The sequence below is a fragment of the Pristiophorus japonicus genome, chromosome 7, assembly GCF_044704955.1.
Source record: "Pristiophorus japonicus isolate sPriJap1 chromosome 7, sPriJap1.hap1, whole genome shotgun sequence".
NCBI classification, from domain to species: Eukaryota; Metazoa; Chordata; class Chondrichthyes; family Pristiophoridae; genus Pristiophorus; species Pristiophorus japonicus.
In genome coordinates this window covers 105,279,454-105,299,454 of record NC_091983.1, presented here as the reverse complement: position 1 = coordinate 105,299,454, position 20,001 = coordinate 105,279,454, and the positions used below count along the sequence as shown (strand labels likewise).

At 45.0% G+C, this 20,001-nt stretch overlaps 1 protein-coding gene across 3 annotated transcripts in view; it reads left to right on the top strand.

The window, feature by feature from the left end:
• Positions 1–19,085, top strand: part of rcan2 (regulator of calcineurin 2) — a 533,756-nt gene extending 514,671 nt beyond the window's left edge. For all 3 annotated transcript variants that reach the window (XM_070885208.1, XM_070885209.1, XM_070885210.1), the window contains one exon: positions 16,106–19,085. In XM_070885208.1, the coding sequence (XP_070741309.1) occupies positions 16,106–16,266 (161 nt within the window). In that variant the 3' untranslated portion in view covers positions 16,267–19,085. The remainder of the gene's footprint in view (positions 1–16,105) is intronic.
• The last annotated feature ends 916 nt before the right edge of the window (positions 19,086–20,001 follow it).

Sequence of the window (20,001 nt, the reverse complement as noted above, 5' to 3'; positions counted from 1 at the left end):
TCATTGAAATTTGGCATGCAGGTGCAGCAGGCAGTTAAGAAAGCAAATGGCATGTTGGCCTTCATAGCGAGGGGATTTGAGTACAGGGGCAGGGAGGTGTTATTACAATTGTACAGGGCCTTGGTGAGGCCACACCTGGAGTATTGTGTACAGTTTTGGTCTCCTAACTTGAGGAAGGACATTCTTGCTATTGAGGGAGTGCAGCGAAGGTTCACCAGACTGATTCCCGGGATGGCGGGACTGACACATCAAGAAAGACTGGATCAACTTGGCTTGTATTCACTGGAGTTCAGAAGAATGAGAGGGGACCTCATAGAAACGTTTAAAATTCTGACGGGGTTAGACAGGTTAGATGCAGGAAGAATGTTCCCAATGTTGGGGAAGTCCAGAACCAGGGGTCACAGTCTAAGGATAAGGGGTAAGCCATTTAGGACCGAGATGAGGAGAAACTTCTTCACCCAGAGAGTGGTGAACCTGTGGAATTCTCTACCACAGAAAGTAGTTGAGGCCAATTCACTAAATATATTCAAAAGGGAGTTAGATGAAGTCCTTACTACTCGGGGGATCAAGGGGTATGGCGAGAAAGCAGGAATGGGGTACTGAAGTTGCATGTTCAGCCATGAGCTCATTGAATGGCGGTGCAGGCTCGCAGAGCCGAATGGCCTACTCCTGCACCTATTTTCTATGTTTCTATGTTTCTGTGGTTGATCTGATCATGGCCTCAACTCTGCTTCCCTGCCCTCTCCCCATAACCCTTGACTCCCTTATCTTTCAAAAATCTGTCTATCTCCCCTTAAATATATTCAGTGACCCAGCCTCCACAGCTCTCTGGGGTAGAGAATTCCAAAGATTCACCTTTTTTTTGTGATTCTGGTATGTCTCTGAAGCTGTCACATGCTCCATGGTAGATTTTGAAACTAGATCTGGTGAGGTCGATATCCCTGGGCTCACATTCTGAGGCTGAATACAAGTTGGTCCTCCCCCTCCTGTTCAGTTGTGCTGTGTATCTAACTTGCTGCTCTCCCCTCTAGCTCACTCTCTAATGCATATATTAAGCTGATGCTTGGGAGGAAGAGAGTGAGTGATGATGTGTTCTGTGAAATGCTGGCATGACTGTATGTAGTGTGGCCTGAATTGCCTTCATGTGACACACCTAGAGAAACAGATGAAGATTATCTTGATGGTGTCCTGTTGAGCAGAGTTGACATTTTTTTTAGTAGAAACAACATGGTAAAAGATTATACTTTGCTGGCAGTAAGTGATTTAGAGAATAGGATGAAAAAGAGCAGAAGTTTATAGCAATCCATGAGCTAGCAGGAGACTTCCCACTTTCTCATCTCCTCCACTTTCCATGGCATTCCAGGATTTCAAGGACATCTTCTTCTTCCTGAGTTCTCTCTCAGTTGTTACAGGCTGACTTCTTCTGTGATGTGATGCCATCTGCCTACAACATTCAGATATATTAGATAGGAGGATTATTTTGGGCTGAATGCATGCAAAGATTGGGGTATAAAGGACAGCCAGAAAATTCATGACATTCATTGCGAGGTTTGAAAGTGCTTTCGGATAGTGTGAAGGGGAAGTAATTGTAAGTGCTGTACACACTTGATATATTTCATTAATGGAAGGTCTTACTGGACTCTCTTGCTGGCCACGCTGTGAAGTGGAGTGGCCACTGACTTTTTGTGGAATGGCCACTGCTAACCCAATTGCCCTCCCGATTTTCCCGGCGGTGACCCGATAGCCCCCCTACCGCTCCGCTGCTGATGATCCGTCTTAAGCACGTCATCACCGTATGCACCACCGATCTACTCCCCCCCCCACCCCAGATGGCAACATTCCCCACCGAAAATCTTCGGGCCACCCGGCAGTGCCAAAACCTGTTTTTTCCCGGTGGTCCAGTAACGGCAGTGCGGCTTCCCTTAAAGGGGAGGATGCACTGCTGCTGCCGCCATATTTTTTTTTGTCGGCCGACAGCCATGTCGGCCCGACAAATATGCCCCTCAGTTGCTGTCGCTGCCGTGTATCTGCCTCTCCGGTGTTGTCACCGCCCCCATTATGATTGAGATCCGGATGGAAGGAAAAAAAATCAAAGAGCCGAATGTCGCTCAAGAGGCGACCTGAACCGTAGCTGCAGTCAAAACCATCAAAACGGGGTGGGAACGCCCCGTTTCGGGTGGGGGGCAATTTCTACCCCTTGCTGTCTCTGCTCTTCTTTCGGCTTCTAATTATTGCCTCCCTTTAAATAGCAAATGCAGTCCTTTAAGAGTTTCAACTGAACTGAATATTCTACTCCCTCCCAATTGAGTGAACTCCCAGTGGAAGGTCCAATTCAGGCTGTGAGCTCATCATGCAGATTGAATTAGGTCAACCCTGGCAGATCTTCAGGGGCAGCCATATATCGTATCCATGAGGCCAAAATGCACGATGCAATGTTCGTACACTAAAATTGTGATCCTTGGAAACTTCGTCCTATAGGGTTGATTCCCCATTATTGAGCTCTCGGTGAGGAATTGCTAGCCAGGAAATTTCAAGCCTACCATCATTTAAATGAATGGATGGAAAGCCAGGGGCTGAGAGTCTACATATTCCTCACCACTGCTCTCAGCAGCTTCCACAGCTTGCAGGAAAATTCAAGTCTGCCTGATTCTCACACTCAAATTGCTAGATTCATGTTATACAAGCATTGGAGAACAAGCCCCTCTAGCTAAACAAAATGAAATTGCATAATAGGTCAATTATCTTTAATAGGTCAATTACCCTTCATAAGAATGATTTCTGAAGACGCAGTAATATTTCTGTTAGATTTTTACCGAAGTCCTCTATCTGAATAGGTCCCATCTTCTCACAATGCTTTCTGTAACATTGGGCTTAATTTTTCCCGATCAGTTGTGCCATTTTTTTTCTGGCGTATTTATTTCTTCCAAGTTTTCTCCTGCGATCTGCACTGGCATAACTGACTTAGGTACGATTTTTCTAGGCCAGTTTTTTTTTACGTCGTTTTAACCTCATGTCTGCGCCGGTTTTTTCAATTGTTCGCAGTTTGGCCAACATTTTTTTCTCTTAGGTTGGCGCATCTGGCCACTCCCGAAAAATCTTCTGGTGAGTTAAGAAATCTTCTGGTGCGGTAGCTAAGCAGGATTCGGGATACGCGAGTCTGCAGTGAGCCCTGCTTTATAGTTTGCACTGCTCTCTCTGCCTGACCATTGAATGCTGGTTTGAACGGAGCAGATTTAACATGTTTGATCCCGTTATGGGCCATGAACTCTTTGAACTCGGCACTGGTAAAACATGGCCCGTTGTCACTCACAAGGACATCAGGCAGGCCGTGCGTGGCAAACATGGCCCACAGGTTTTCAGTGGTGGCAGCGGATGTGCTTGCCGACGTTATCTCACATTCAATCTATTTGGAGTACGCATCTAAAACCACAAGGAACCTTTTACTCAAAAACGGGCCTGCATAGTCGACATGGACCCAGGACCACGGTTTGGAGGGCCAAGACCATCAACTTAGTGGCGCCTCCCTGAGTGCATTGCTTAACTGCGAGCATGTGTTACATCTCTGCACGCAGAACTCTAAGTCTGCATCGATACCGGGCCACCACATGTGGGATCTGGCTATCGCTTTCATCATGACAATGCCTGGGTGAGTACTGTGGAGGTCATTGATGATAGTGTCTCTACCCTTCTTGGGGACCACTACCCGATTGCCCCACAGAAGGCAGTCTGCCTGTATAGACATTTCATCTTTGCGGTGCTGGTACGGCTTTATCTCTTCCTGCAATTCCATTGGGACACTGGACCAGCTCCCGTGAAGCACACAATTTTTTACTAGGGACAGTAAGGGGTCCTGGCTCATCCAGGTTCTAATCTGTCGGGCTGTGATGGGTGATTGTTCACTCTCAAATGCTTCCATAACCATGACTAGATCTGTGGGCTGCGCCATTTCCAACCCCGTGGTGGGCAATGGCAGCCTACTGAGAGCATCGGCACAGTTTTCTGCGCCTGGCCTGTGGCGGATGGTGTAGTTGTATGCGGACAACGTGAGCGCCATCTCTGGATGAGGGCCGGTGCATTTGTATTTATCCCCTTGCTCTCGGAAAACAGGGATATTAGTGGCTTATGATCCATTTCCAATTCAAATTTGAGCCCAAATAGATATTGATGCATTTTCTTTACCCCATAGACTCACGCTAACACTTCTTTTTCAATCATGCTGTAGGCTCTCTCAGCCTTAGACAGACTTCTGGATGCATAAGCAACTGGTTGCAATTTCCCAGATTCATTAGCTTGTTGCTATACACAACCGACACCGTATGATGACGCATCACATGCTAGTACCAAACACTTACATAGATCATACAACACAAGCAATTTGTTTGAGCATAACAATTTTCTAGCTTTTGCAAAGGCATTTTCTTGGCTTTTGCCCCATACCCATTCGTCTCCTTTACACAGTAAGGCATGCAGTGGTTCTAACAGTGTGCTGAGACCCGGTAAGAAGTTACCAAAGTAGTTCAGGAGTCCTAGAAACGACCGCAGCTCCGTCACATTCTATGGCCTCGGTCTTCGAATCGGTGGGCCTGATGCCATCCACCACGATTCTTCTCCCCAGGAACTCCACTTCAGGCACCAGGAAAATGCACTTTGAGCATTTCAACCTGAGCCCCACGCGTTTGAGTCGAATAAGAACATCCTCCAGATTCTTCAGATGCTCGACTGTGTCCCAACCTGTAACCAAGATGTCGTCCTGGAAGATCACCATGCGCGGGACTGACTTCAGTAAGCTTTCCGTGTTTCTCTGGAATATCGCTATGGCTGATCGAATTCCAAATGGGCATCTGTTTTAAATGAAGAGAACTTTATGTGTGTTGATGCAGGTGAGGCCCTTCGATGATTGCTCCAGCTCCTGTGTCATGTAGGCCGAGGTCAAGTCCAGCTTCATGAATGTCTTTCCTCCCGCCAGCGTAGCAAAAAGGTCGTTAGCCTTTGGGTAGTGATTATTGATACTGCAGGGAGAAATGATTGATAGTTACTTTGTAATCACCACAGATTCTGACGGTGCCGCCTACCTTGAGCACTGGAACAATCGGACTGGCCCAGTCGTTAAATTCGATCGGCGAAATGATGCCCTCTCGTTGCAGCTGGTCCAGCTCGATCTCTACTCTTTCTCTCATCATGTACGGTACAGCTCTCGCTTTGTGGTGGATGGGTCACGCCCCGGAATTAGGTGGATCTGCACTTTTCCTCCTTGGAACTTCCCGATGCCTGGTTCGAACAGCGAAGGGAACTTGTTTAAGACCTGGGCACACGAAGTGTCGTCAGCGTATGAGAGCGCTTGGATGTCGTCCCAGTTCCAGTGTATCTTTCCCAGCCAGCTCCTGCTGAGCAGCATGGGACCACTGCCCAATACCACCCAGAGTGGTAGCTTGTGCACCGCTCCATCGTAGGAGACCTTTACAGTCGCACTGCCGATTACATGAATCAGTTCCTTTGTGTAAGTTCTCCGTTTTGTGCAAATGGGAATCAAGACTGGCTTGAGGCCTTGCTGCACCACAATTTTTCGTAAATCTTTTTGCTCATAATGGACTGGCTCGCAGCCGTGTCCAGCTCCATCGACACCGGGAGTCCATTTAATTCAACCTTCAGCATTATCCAGGGACACTTTGTGGTAAATGTGTGTACCCCATATACCGCTGCCTCCTCGGTCTGAGGCTCTGATTCATCGCAATCCGTTGTGGATCTGTCCTCCTCTGCAACATGGTGGTTTGCAGGATTAACAGGGTTTGCAGCTCACCTGCACATACGTTGGAGGTGTCCCATTGTTCCACAGACCTTGCAAACATGAAGCAGCATGAATGGAAATGATGATCCCCCCTGCAGCACCAACAAGGTGTTAATGGCCTTGCATTCATCACCATTGATGGTGGACTCTGAGACATCTGCGGACGTGCAGCTGCAGGCAAGTGGGGCCAGTCCTGTACGTTGTGATTTGAAAAGAACATCACTTTGTTCGCAGTACTTGTTGAAGCACTCGTGTGCTGAGCGATTTGCTCAGTATTGTCACTGGTGACAATGAACGCCTGAGCTATCGCTATGGCCTTACTCAAGGTTGGGGTCTCTACAGTCAAAAGTTTGGGAAGTATCACTTCATGTCCAATGCCAAGTATGAAAAAGTCTCCAAGTCTGTGCTCCAAATGTCCTTCAAATTCGCAATGTCCTGCAAGGCATCTTAGCTCGGCAACATAACTCACCACTTCCTGGACTTCAGACCTTTTGTAGGTATAGAACCGGTACCTCGCCATCAGAACACTTTCCTTCGGGTTCAGATGCTCCCGGACCAGTGTGCACAAATCATCATACGATTTCTCTGTGGGTTTCGCTGGAGCAAGCAGATTTTTCATGAGGTCATATGTTGGTGCCCCGCAGACGGTGAGGAGAATCGCCCTTCGTTTGGCAGCGTTCGCTTCTCCTTCAAGCTCGTTGGCTATGAAGTGTTGGTTGAGTCACTCCACAAAGGTTTCCCAGTCATCTCCCTCCGAAAATTTCTCCAGGATGCCCACTGTCCTTTGCATCGTTTGTTCGTCATCTGTATCTCGTCGCCAGTTGTTGTATCTGAATAAAGAATCTGACTGGATACTGTGAGCTCAAAGTAAAGTATGACCTTAGTCTTTTATTGCAGGTCTCCAGAGTGCCTCTCCAGCCTGTGAGGCCTCTTTAAGTACCTGTGCTTCCAAGGGATTATGGGATCCCTTGGGACTCCAGGGGATGAGCCCTCTGGTGGCTGTACAAGGTAAATACAAGTTTACATACATAATAATTGTTGTTACTTCTCCCGACAGTCCCACTACCTCATCACTCACCCTACTGATGGTGTCCAGTAGTGATCAGGTATGGTCAATGCTCTCTGCACTCAATGACATCATCTGAATCACATCTGTTAGATCCTGCATATCAGGAGAGCTCTCCTTCCCCTCCTCCCCACGGGTGTGGCTCGCACCCCAACACTGAGACCCGCAGCCTGGGACAGTGGGACCCTGGGTGTGCCTCACTGCACCACACGACTGGGACCCGTAACCTCGGAAGGTGGGGCCCTGGGTGTGCCTCACTGCACCACACGACTGGGACCCGTAACCTCGGAAGGTGGGGCCCTGGGTGTGCCTCGCTGTACCACATGACTGTGACCCGCAACCTCAGAAGGTGGGGCCCTGGGTGTGCCTCGCTGCACCACACCATTGGGACCTGCGACCTTGGAAAGTGCGAAACCATGGAATGTCCCACCAACACTCAAAGCACTAGTCACAGAAGGGGCTGTCATCTCCATGAGCGGCACCTCCTCCAAAGTCAGTACAACAGTGAAAGCTTCATCCAGCTCCAGCCCCTCCCTCTCATCCTCATGGATAGATTGGAAGATGTTCTCCTCTTCAGGCTCGTTTATGTCTGAATCTTCTTCTGCATCGTCAGGATTAGCCTCAAGTTCTGCTAAATATAACAGAACAGTCAAATGGTTAGCAGTAGAGGAGGGGGCAGGATGCATTGCATGAGTAGGCTCACACATCACAGGCCAGACAGCAGGTTGATTTGAAGGGCCACGATGAATTTGTAGGACTTACCCTCTCCCTCAAGTGTGGGCCCAGCTTGTGCAGTACTGATTGCTTTTTTCCAGGCAGGACCCATCAAAGTAGCGACCATCTCTTCCAAGGGTGTCAGTGGGTGCAGATTTGCCGGGCCTCCTCCTGTTCGAATTCTTTCCCTTTTATTATGTGCCACCTTCCTCTGCAAAGATGAAAATGCAACTTTTTAGAGAGGGTGTCTTTCTGCTGGGTGGGACATGTACAGCTGATCATATTTACAATTGCATTGAATAAATTAAAATATTACTTACACTAACTACTTGACCAAGGTCCTGCCATTTCTTTTTACACTGGCCTCCAGATCTCATGTTGGTCACCACTGCGCAGTAATCTTCTGCAACTTGGTTCCAGCGTTTCTTCATTTCTTTTGGTGGAACTTTAATGTGACGTCTGCTGGTATCCAGCTCCTGCCATCTGTTCTCAATCACAGTAACTAGTGCCTCCATTTCATCCTGTAAGAACTTCTTGGTTCTTGCACTGAATTGCATCTTGTACTGCTGCAGCTGCGATTTTTACAATGCTCTCACGCAGCACTTGTAACACACACAACTGGCTCTTTAAAAATAGCCAATTGCCAAATCTGAGCTAGACTGAGCATGCGCGTCCATTGGAATGACGTCAAAAACGTAAATATTTTTTCTGCGCATGCGCAGACAGCAGGCTCCATCCTCCGAGGCGACTGGACATGCTGTGCGCCACCAAATTCGAATTATACATCGGAGAAACTTTGGCAAAATATTTCTGGCGCATTTCTGGCCTAGAGAATTGGTGTAACTCTGGCAATATGCCAGAAAACGGGCTTGGGGAAAATTGAGCCCCATTGTATTGTAAGACATCACACATGCTCAAAGTGGTATGGAGAAGTGGGGGTTGGTGACCTTTTTGACAGGTGATGCGCAGCTGTACATGCCTCACCAAACCAGTGTGTTACCATGGAAATGGGCCCTTCCTGTGGAATGCCACCTTGATTATCTTTTTGAACAACTTTGCGCAGAACTTGTTTTCTTTTAAACCTTTACATCCAGGATTGGACTTAAAAAGGCAACTAAAACTTTCTAGAAAAAAAACTAACTGGTGTATCAAAAATAAAAATTTGTATTTATATAGTGCCTTTCACAATCATCGGACATCTCAAAGCGCTTTACAGCCAATGAAAAACTTTTTTTTTGGAATGTAGTCACTGTCGTAATGTGGGAAACAAGACTGTATCCACAGACTGTTTTGCAAAATTTTGCTGCTCAAGGTTGTTTAAAGTGCAGTGATCATTACAGAGATGAGAAATCTTTTTCAAATTGCTCAGTTGGCTAGAGCATAATAGAACAAAAACTTCCATTTACATTAGAGCCTCCATTCTGGAGCTCTGATACAGTGAATTATATTAAAAATCCATTCCTTAAGGGCTAAGATATGGCAGATTATTTTCCTATATCCTGTTGTGTGGGTAGAGCTTGATATTCTATTTGAAAAGACAGACTGTGAATCTCTGATAATATAAACAGTGGGTTCCTTACTGCGTGGCTGTTATTATAACTCTGTTTTAGACCCAGTCACAACCTCCACCTGCACGCTCGATTCCCTCTGCCGAGCGCTGCGGAGCCTGATTCCCGAGAGGTGACAGCAGAAGCAGGGGCGAGGGGGAATGGGGCAGTTGAGGAGTCAGCTGTACCGAAGAAATATTCCACCAGTTGAAGACGGTGGGGCCGAAATTGCCCCTCTCCTTAAGGCTTGTTACCACCACAAATCGGCAGCCAAGCTGCGGAGTGGAGTAGCCGCCGACTTTTCGTGGAATGGCTCCGCTGTTGCCAATCCGTGGTAAGCACGTTATCATCGTGCGCACCGTCGATCTACCCCCGACAGCGACATTCCCCTCTGAAAATCTTCAGCTCGTCCGGCGGTGCCTAAATCTGTTTTTTCCCGGTGGTCCAGTGAGGCTGTGGCCTTCTGCAATGGCGGTGTGGCTTCCCTTAAAGAGGAGAATGCGCTGCCGCCATATTTATTTTTTTGTCGGCCGACTGTGATGTCGGCCCAACAATTATGCCCCCGGGTTCGGCCGGGCCGCCAACAGGCAGCCTGGCATCCCCTCTTGGGTGCCTGGGCACTGGCCCAGCCCTAACTCTCCCTGATGGCCTACTGGGCCAAGGTTTTAAAATCGGAGAGGCTCTCCCCTTTAAGTGAAGGGGATAGCTGTAGTGATGCGGCGCCGTGATTTCAGCCCTTCAAGTGTTGCCACCGCTCGCTTTAAGAGCGACTTCCGGATCCAAGGGAAAAAAACCAACAAAGAGCAGAATGTTGCTCAAGATGTGACCTGACCGCAGCTGCGGTAAAAAACATTCGCATGCACCCCGTTTCAGGCGGGGGGCAATTTCTACCCCGGTGTGTTCTGTTACTGGGCTGGGAATAGCTGAGCTGCTGCCGACAGCAACATCGCCAACACCGCTCCAGCGCGCACACACAATTCTCAGTACCTCACCTGATGAACCGCCTCGGGCATAGAATTCCTTTCAACTTATTGCGTACCAGAATTTCAGAAAAAAGCTGCTCAATGTAAGCAAATTCCAGGTTTGAAGCTCCATCTTTGGTCAATGCTCCTGCAAACCTCTTTTCAAGTAGTTTTTCTGACAGACACTGAACTATTTTGCATTCCTCTATGTGACTGACAGTGGGGGTTGCCACCTCTGGTTGGACACATTCCTGGAGGTTTGATCACATGATGTTCTGACCACATGACATCTGACCATGCGTTGCCTGATCATGTGTCATCCGATCACATGACTTCAACTAATGTTATTGCATTTACCTTTTAACGGTCGGGTCCCCTGTAGTTGAGAATTTTTGCTCCTGGTTTGATGCCAACAGCTGTTGAGCGAGTTGTTACAAGAACTAGAAAGCCACCTGTGATCAGGCAAAGAGGGGAAAGCAAAGGATAAGGGGAGCAATTTGCAGAGGGAGGATCTTTGATTGCACCAGTAACTAATGGTAACTCCCTGAAATTGTGCAATTATGCAGATAACTAATAGTAATACAGGTAACACTCAGATTCACCTCATAACCAACAGCAATACCATACTCACTGATAGGAATAGGTGTAATGCTCTAATAACCTACTTGTAACTAGTTGTAATCCTATGTTGTATCCCACTGATATTCACCCTGAAACCATAGCCACAAATCCCCTGCACTGCACAACTCTCTCCCCCCCCACAGTTTCTCTCTCTCTCTCCCCCTCAGTCTCTCTCTCTCTCTCCCCCTCAGTCTCTCTCGCTCTCTCCCCCTCAGTCTCTCTCGCTCTCTCCCCCTCAGTCTCTCTCTCTCTCTCCCCCTCAGTCTCTCTCTCTCTCCCCCTCAGTTTCTCTCTCTCTCCCCCTAAGTCTCTCTCTCTCTCTCCCCCTCAATCTCTCCCTCTCTCCCCCTCAGTCTCTCTCTCTCTCCCCCTCAGTCTCTCTCTCTCTCCCATTCAGTCTCGCTCTCTCTCTCCCCCTCAGTCTCTCTCTCTCTCCCCCCCTCAGTCTCTCTCCATCCCCCTCAGTCTCTCTCTCTTCCCCCCCCCTCAGTCTCTCTCACTCTCTCTCTCCCTCAGTCTCTCTCTCTCTCCCTCAGTCTCTCTCTCTCCCCCTCAGTCTCTCTCTCTCTCTCCCCCCTCAGTCTCTCTCTCTCTCCCTCAGTCTCTCCTTCTTTCTCTCCCCCTTAGTCTCTCTCTCCCCCTCATTCTCTCTCTCTATCTCTCCCCTCAGTCTCTCTCTCCCTCCCTCAGTCTCTCTCTGTCTCTCTCTCTCCCCCTCAGTCTCTCTCTCTCCCCCCTCAGTCTCTCTCTCTCTCTCTCCCCCTCAGTCTCTCTCTCTCTCCCCCCCTCAGTCTCTCTCTCTCTCCCTCAGTCTTTCCTTCTCTCTCTCCCCCTCAGTCTCTCTCTCCCCCTCATTCTCTCTCTCTATCTCTCCCCTCAGTCTCTCTCTCCCTCCCTCAGTCTCTCTCTGTCTCTCTCTCTCCCCCTCAGTCTCTCTCTCTCTGTCTCCCCCTCAGTCTCTCTCTCTCCCCCCTCAGTCTCTCTCTCTCTCTCTCCCTCAGTCTCTCTGCGGTCATGCTCCCCGATTGATGCCACTTTTAATAGGCACCATCACTCTCCCTATCTCCTTGGACTCTGGTTCTGCGTGAAGATGAATGCTCTGAACTGCGAAGCTCAGTGAGAGCTGATCTGTACTTGGACTTCACATATCAAAACTGGCCGGTACACCTGAACCAAACCATGAGATTGCACAAAGGGCTCGATGTTTGGGGCACGTCCATCAGGGCACGTTGTCTTAATTCAACTCAACACCAACATTTCTAAACCATTTATGGGCTCGGTCTCGATAAAGAGGATTTTTCATAGAGTTACAGCACAGGAGGAAGCCATTCGGCCCTGGTGCTCTCACCTGCAGCACCATTCCCCCCAGATTTTTTATATTTCTCCTTTCAAATATTTATCCCCTTCCCTTTTAAATTAAGATTTAGTGGACGAAATTTGGTATCGGCCCATTTGGAGGCGGTAACCAAAGCGAAGTGTGACTTCCTGCGCGAAATTGGGGTTACTGCTCCCGAGTGGCAGTAGAGCGCAATATTGGGTGCTCCACTTCCTCTTAGGGGCGGGACCGGGACACTAAGCATGGAAATTTTCCGGCTCTACGCAGAGCACTTAGGAAAACAGGGCCCTCCCCTTCCGTTAAAGGGGAGGGCATGCTGCGAGCTCTGCAGTGGGGCAAGGGGCCACCACTTCTTCACTGGGGAGTGGGCTGCCGTGCCAACAATCCGACACCAAAGCAGAGTGCCGGGCTGCAACATGGTAGCATTGTCCCCGTGAAACCTTCAACGCAAGGTCATTGAGACAAAATGGCAGCACGCACCTCCCCTTTAATTTTTGCTCCGCGAGTGCAGTGTGGCATAGTTCGCGACCCATGAGGCGGGTGCGAACAACACCTGTGGCAGCCTCACGGGGCTACAGAATTTCCGCTCCGGGGCAAAAATGGGTCGCTGCACACAGTGAGGATGGGGCGGTGCCTGTTTGTGCCTCCGCTAACTCCTGTGGAATTTCACAGGAGGCGCTAGCGGAACCGCGCGAGGCACAAACGATGCAAATTTCTCCCCCTTAATCTCTACCTCAATAGCCGCATGTGGTGGAGGTTCCCCTGGCCTAATAGAACTCAGTTCAAGAACCTCCCTCTGCCCTTCCTTGTTGGTTCTTCCAGTGAGAATCATTGGTTTCCCAGTCTCTATCACTCCACCGAGCCCCCATTCTCCATGCCCAATTCCCCAGTCTCCATCTCTCCCTCCAAGACCCCATTCTCCAAACTCCACCTCACCTATCCCACCTCGAGCTGCCTATAATGAGTGTGATTTGTGCTGGCAGCCCGCCAAGTCTATGACCACAAAAATTGATTGTGTCCCTTTCCAACTGCATCAGCTGGGCAGAGCAGACACGGCCCCCCCAACCCCTCCCATCACACACAAACCACCTACTCAATATATGCTGCAAATGAAAATTGCTCCCAGTGCAATTGGCCCATGCTCACTGGACTCATTAGGATTTCCACCTTTCCACATCTTTCTCCACTTTCAAAAACCTCCTCAAAACCTACCACTTCAAATGTGCCTTCAACAAGCAATAACGATGATTCTGGGTTTCAGGAATTTTAAGCTACGAGGAAGGGTCAAAGCACTTAGGCTTGTTTCCTTTGGAAAATATACTTTGAAATGGTTCAGTTGAAGTTTTCAAGATTATGAAGAGAATTGGTCAAATTGATCCAGGCACATTAAGCATTATAGTGAATGGTACATGAGGGTACAAGTTAAAAATTAGAAACTTAACAGTAAAAAGCAAAATCACACAGAACTTTTACACCTAAGTAATAAAAACATGAGTGAATAAGGTGCCAAAGAAAATAACTGAAGCAAACAACATCAATGGGTTTGTGGAGAGAGAAGAGATTAAAGGTAACAGTGAAAAGATACATATATGGGGTTGATCAATGAAAAATGGCCAAACCTATTAGGCTTAATGGCCTTTTCTTAATTCTAAAACTTTTCTATGTCACTTCACATTTCTGACAGGCTGAAAGTAACAATAACAAAAATTAATTACAGCAACTGAAATGCACAAGGTACTCTTAGTCCCATTTTGATGAAGCATCTATTTTGACCACAACAAATATCTAACAACTGCTCCAATTAACTTTAGATAAAATATTTAAATACCGTAATTAGAGACTGTAAGTGAGTTTCTCTGAGGTATACATCAAATAATCCCAATGATATTACTATGAAACTGTGAGAACAGATTCAGACACAGATATATCTTTGCTAGAGTATGTATGGAGATCTGTTAAATCTCAATTAGTTGCAACCTATCAAATCTGCAGATTGGGCTCAGAAACATAGATTAATCTAAAGAAACCCATCATAAGTTTGGCTGATCCATTTAGCTGGCACATCCTTTCATTTTGTTGCCATCAATAATTTTTGACTGAGTGGCATAATTCTGTGCAGTGACCTACCCATGAGCTATTATCACAAGTCCACCAGAAAGCTGATTTTTAACACAATGCCCCCTTTGTCTTCTCCAAATATGGTTATGCTCTTTATGGTGCATTTAACCTTTTTAAAAAAAAACATTTAGCATTTGCCTCTTTCTAGTTTAAAAACAAAATTCAAAATAGCTACCTATTTTTGGTTGATTTTACACAGCCCTGATTCAGTAATTTACTTTCAAGGATGGAGCGGTCAAATTTAGCCATAGGGCCTGGGAGCCATTGGGTCCCAGGGATACTGAGAATGATCGCTGTGAGTGGAGACGAGCTGGACAGACATGAGGCAGGCTGAGGGCTGAACTGCAAATCTGGCACCAAGACCACTAAAGTTATTAATTTTTCTAACATAGGGACATAGGAACAGGAATAGGCCATTCAACTCCGCAAGCCCGTTTCGCCATTCAATTAGATTATGGCTGATCTGTACCTCAACTTCATTTGCCCGCCTTTGATCCCTATCCCTTGGTACCCTTACCTAATAAAAATATGTCAATCTTAGTCTTGAAATTTTCAATCGACCCAGCATCCACAGCCTTTTGGTGATGAAAGTTCTACATTTCCACTACCTTTTGCATGAATAAGTGCTCCCTGATTTCACTCCTGAACGGCCTAATTCTAAAACAGTGCGTACTAATCCAGACTAGAGGAAATAATTTATCTGTATCTATCCTATCAAATTCTTTTATCACTTTAAACACCTCAATTAGATCACCACTCAACCATTATTTAGTAGACCAGTACAAAGAGCACTGGCTAGAAAGATGAAGGATGAGGAAACCAACACAATTGGCACGTTTTGCTCAGCCCAAAACAGGACAGGGAGCAGGAATTAGCATATATATTTTAGTATAGGTACTTTTAGAAGTGATTGCTTAAAAGCATTGGCTCTGAACATCCATGGGAGTGGGTGGTGGAGGTGACCATTGTGGCGTAAATGCCAGGATGTATCCACCACTGACTCCAAAGTTTCCTGGTTAGGTGAAAGTTCTTTAATTATCATGCCAATGGTGAGCCACCTGTTCAGTTTGGGGAACCTCCCAAGCACCCTCTAATGGCTTAAAATTGGAAAATCAAGCTCTGGGTTGCCTGCCCAGGTTTGGGTGGAGGATGCTGGGTCCCTTTCTGGACACAAGTTACAGATACCCCCACAGTCTCAATTGCTGCCAGATCTTCATGGGTATAGTCCACAATCCTGTCCTGGATTCCCCAGGTGGGCCTCGCAACTGCTGGTAGTTGGGGAGGTATACTGGGTCTGATCTGCCGAACCTCATGCTCGGTCCCACTGAAGGCTCTGGGTGGTGTATCTCTTGATTCAGGAATTCCCTGCACCCTGGACCCACCCCGCCCACCTTTATGTTAATGGGCTTGTTTGCGGCAGGTGGAGGCTCCACCCTCACGTGTGCTCTTTCCTGGCCTGGTTTCTGGCTGTGCATTCCAGATACATTGAATGGAAATAAAAAGCGGGAGCGATGTAGAAAGGGCTGTCGATTTGCTATCGCTCGTTTTACACTATCACACAAAGTTTGCACATTGTATAGTCTGTGCTTTGTTTCTGCCTATAGTTCCATAACTAATGTTGGTCAAGAACACAATTTTGTACAGACATTTTTTTTAAAGCTGCTCACTTTCACCAAATTTCACCCATAATTAAGATATTCTCGCTCTTCTCAAATGTACTTAGAAATGTAGGATACACATAGCCAAATAAACAGGAACATTGTGACTGTGAGTCCCAACATGCCTCACCAAAATAGGAAAACACATCACATCACTTCACTCAGATAGCTAACTGTCTGAAGCCACAAAAATAAATAAGTTAACCAAATATCCCCAAAATCATTTTTTTAAAGAAAGAATTCATTCTGAAACTAATAGGTTATCCTATTTGTAATCTTTCCATCTTCTATTTTACAGGAGAGAAGTATGAATTACATGCAGGAACAGAATCAACTCCCAGTGTGGTGGTCCACGTCTGCGATAGTGAAGCAGAGGATGAGGAAGAACTGAAGAATTCTCCTAAACCAAAAATAATTCAAACCAGGCGCCCTGATCTGCCACCAGCAATGTCCAATTGAAACATTGATGCACACTTGCAGTCAAGTATCATCTAGTGCTCTCTGCTACAGCCGTACTCGGTTGAAAGGAACAATTGCCTGTCAGTCACAGGAGCATTTGTTTTCAAGCCCCTTCTGTGTTTCTACGGTCTACCAAAACAGGATGGAAGGGGTTACTATGTGTATGCCTATTTGCTACATACAAACTAGTATCTGATCATATCATAAAGCATTCATTTATGTTAGAATGGCATTAGTAAAACCCAGCAAAGCTTGGCATTATAATTCCAAGACAAATTACATCCAAACTATTCAGCACATGGAAACCTAGTGTTCTAAAATGATTTGGTATAAATGCTTGATCCAATTTTAGATTAGACTTAAAGTCTTGAGGCATATTATGATTACATCTAGTATGTTCTCCGACTTGGTCAGAAACTGAAAAGGTTAATGAATAGCCTGAGTTTTATTTTTCTGGTGTTGAATTGCAAATGATGTCCTTGGTGAAAATCCTGTGAGACTATTTGTAGAAAACGTAAAATGTATAGGCAACACATGTGGAAAGACTAACATTCATTTATACCAATGTGCAGTACATAATGTCAGCATCATCAAATATAATGTTGTGAAAAGGTGTAACTGTAATTTGTACTTTTATCACTCTGTTTTAATATTGATACAATGTATTAATTGAAGTTATATACAATATGCTTATTAAAAATAGGAATGATAAAAATGAGTATAAAGGCAGATAGACAAATAAGCATTATCAGTCATGAATTTTGCAATCTGCACTTATCTGACCAGGATGAGTATAATAGATCATATTATGGTATCACCTGCTGCACTGAAGGACTCCTATTGTGCTGCTACATGACAGCTTTACACTCCAATCTGTGCAAGATGACCTGCTTTCCCATCTTATAGTATACATTTTTTTAAAGAAATTTCCATAAACATAGAACATTTAAAAAAAACTTTAGACATTTTCTCAGTGTAACTTCTTTTACTGCGCTATTTACATTATTAACACACACCTCAGCACAACAATCAGAGGTGTCTAAATATTTGCTTAAAAAATGTCAATAAGCTACTTGATGCTGCAATAATAAAATGTGCGAGTCATGACTTTGGGGTGTAGATTCTAGTGACACAATTGAGTATATATAAAAACTAGACTGAACTCTGTCTATTAACATTCAAAATAAATAAATTAGCATTATTCTTGATTCTACTCCATTTTGACAAATTTAGAAGATATTTAACCAAAGTTGGATAAATTGGGTTAGGAACCAATGTAAAATAATCTAAATGTTGTGCTTTTTCAATCATATTTTCAGTTTTCATGCAGTGAAATATTTTTTTAATGGCTATCAACATTAATGCCATAATTATTTGCTTTTTTTTCTGGATAGCACTTATTTTACTTTGCTCAGTTAATCATATCTATCAAGGGTGGTGAATAATATTTGATGACCATTGTGTTTAATGTCTAAGTCACTGTTTTTGTTGTGCTCTAATATGTTGCAAGAAACAACTTTCCTGCTGGGTTTCTACTCAGCATTTCAATTCAGCTACTATACTTTCATGGATTTTCCTTTTTAAAATCACATGAAGAAAAACATTCATGGGGAAAGGATTAGGTTGCCTGAGACCTAAAATAGTCAAAAAGATATTGAAAGGATACAAAAAGAATCAGTGAATGAATCCACGGTATAGATGTAGTCATTCTGAATGCAGAAATATTGTAGACCAAAACAGTCAAACCTCATTACAGCAAAGTCAATGATTTAATAAAACTGTACTCTCTAATCCTGTGAAACTCCATTAAAGTGAAGAAATACATGTGCTCCAATGACAATGTTGGGCTCCCATTCAAATGGTCTGCCAATTGTCATTTGAACTCCATTCTGCTCAGTCTCAAAAATCAGCTTTGGCATTCCCTGTAATCTTCTCCCAAGCAGTTTGAGGCCCAAATAGCCAAGGGTGGTGGTATTCTTCTGCCAAAGGAATTTGTCTCGGTCATCTTCTATGTAGTCCCATGGACCATGGTTGTACTTGGGGTCAGAAATCCTCAAGGGTCCTTTCCTAAAATGCTAACATGCAAAGCTAAAGGGGCAATTAGCTAGTAATAATGAAATTTGACCGCTTTGCCAAGTACCTAGAGCTTTTGTGTATAGTTAGAATAGAGCATTATTAGTAATTGGACATTGTCTGTGTTATTACGTGTCTTTGCCACTGAATGGGTGCTAGTAATAATACTTTTTAAATTAATTGCCTTATATATGTATGTCTGGTATATATCTGTTGTTATTTGGTTTGTGCATGGAACTGTGTCTTATTGTTCAAAATTGTGGTCATTGTGACAGAATTGTATTTGTGCCTTCTCTAAGATTTTGCAAAAGGCACACTCTCACAAACACAACTTATCTTTGAAAATCCCTTTTCTCAAATATAATCTACACTTTAGACACAAGTTGAAAGTTTTTGTGATTAAATAATCATGATTATTGGTCATATAAAGCAATGTTTCATTGAAGTCTCTTTTTAAAAATGTTATTTTTATTGTTTCTGTAACATAAAACATTGTCCTTGCAAGATGACATTGTGTGTTAGTTTGGGTACCAAGTGAATTGTGTTTTGCCACTAATCACACTGCACCTTATTAGGTAATTGCTTTTTAGTGGGCTCGTGTACAGATGCCCTTATGAATGTGTGAAAGTCAGAACAGACTTAATGAACACCCCAAGGTGATTGTGACCTTTCAGGAGTGTTGAGATGAAAAACAAGCTTTCAAGACACAGTGTAAATAAAAAAAAGTTCTTCATATTTCCACAGTACTGCTTTGTTCTGGATTCTTGAATTGCATTTAAAATGTCAATATATATTAGGTATATTAACTAGGTGTTGTGTACGCGTAAATAACTGACAAACTGAGCCAGGAGAAAAGTAACTTAAACCGTGTGCTTTATACAACAAACCAAAATGGCAACTGTGAATAGCTCCCGCAGGTTCCTGATGCCCGTCATAATTTCTATCCCTTTGGGAGATGGTCAGTTTGACTGGAGATGTTCTATAATGAATGTCATGAGTATTATGAAATTTGGGTCGAGGAAGGTTCAGACCAATCTCAGTGTCTACAGTCGGCCCTCCAAAGGGCATAGAGGTTACTTCTAACTCCTACACGGCAAGCGAGCCACAAGTGGGCAGAGGAAGCGTTTCAAGGACACCCTCAAAGCCTCCTTGATAAAATGCAACATCCCCACTGACACCTGGGAATCCCTGGCCCAAGACTGCCCAAAGTGGAGGAAGAGCATCCGGGAGGGCGCTGAGCACCTCGAGTCTCAACGCCGAGAGCATGCAGAAATCAAGCGCAGACAGTGGAAGGAACGTGAGGCAAACCAGGCTCCCCACCCAACGTTTCCTTCAACCATTGTCTGTCCCACCTGTGACAGAGATTGTAAATACCACATTGGACTGTTCAGTCACCTGAGAACTCACTTTTAGAGTGGGAGCAAATCTTCCTCAATTTCAAGGGACTGCCTATGATGATGTAACAAATAAATAGAATATGAACACAACATTAGGTAAATATTTAGCACTTTTTGTGTTCAATTACATCTCTTTCCTAACTTTTTAAAAATAGTTTAAGAATTGCAGTGGTATTTGTAACACCAAGACAAATATCAAGAAATGATTTTGCTTATTCCAAGAATAGTACAAAATAAAGAATGTTCTGGGGTCTTTACTTTTCTG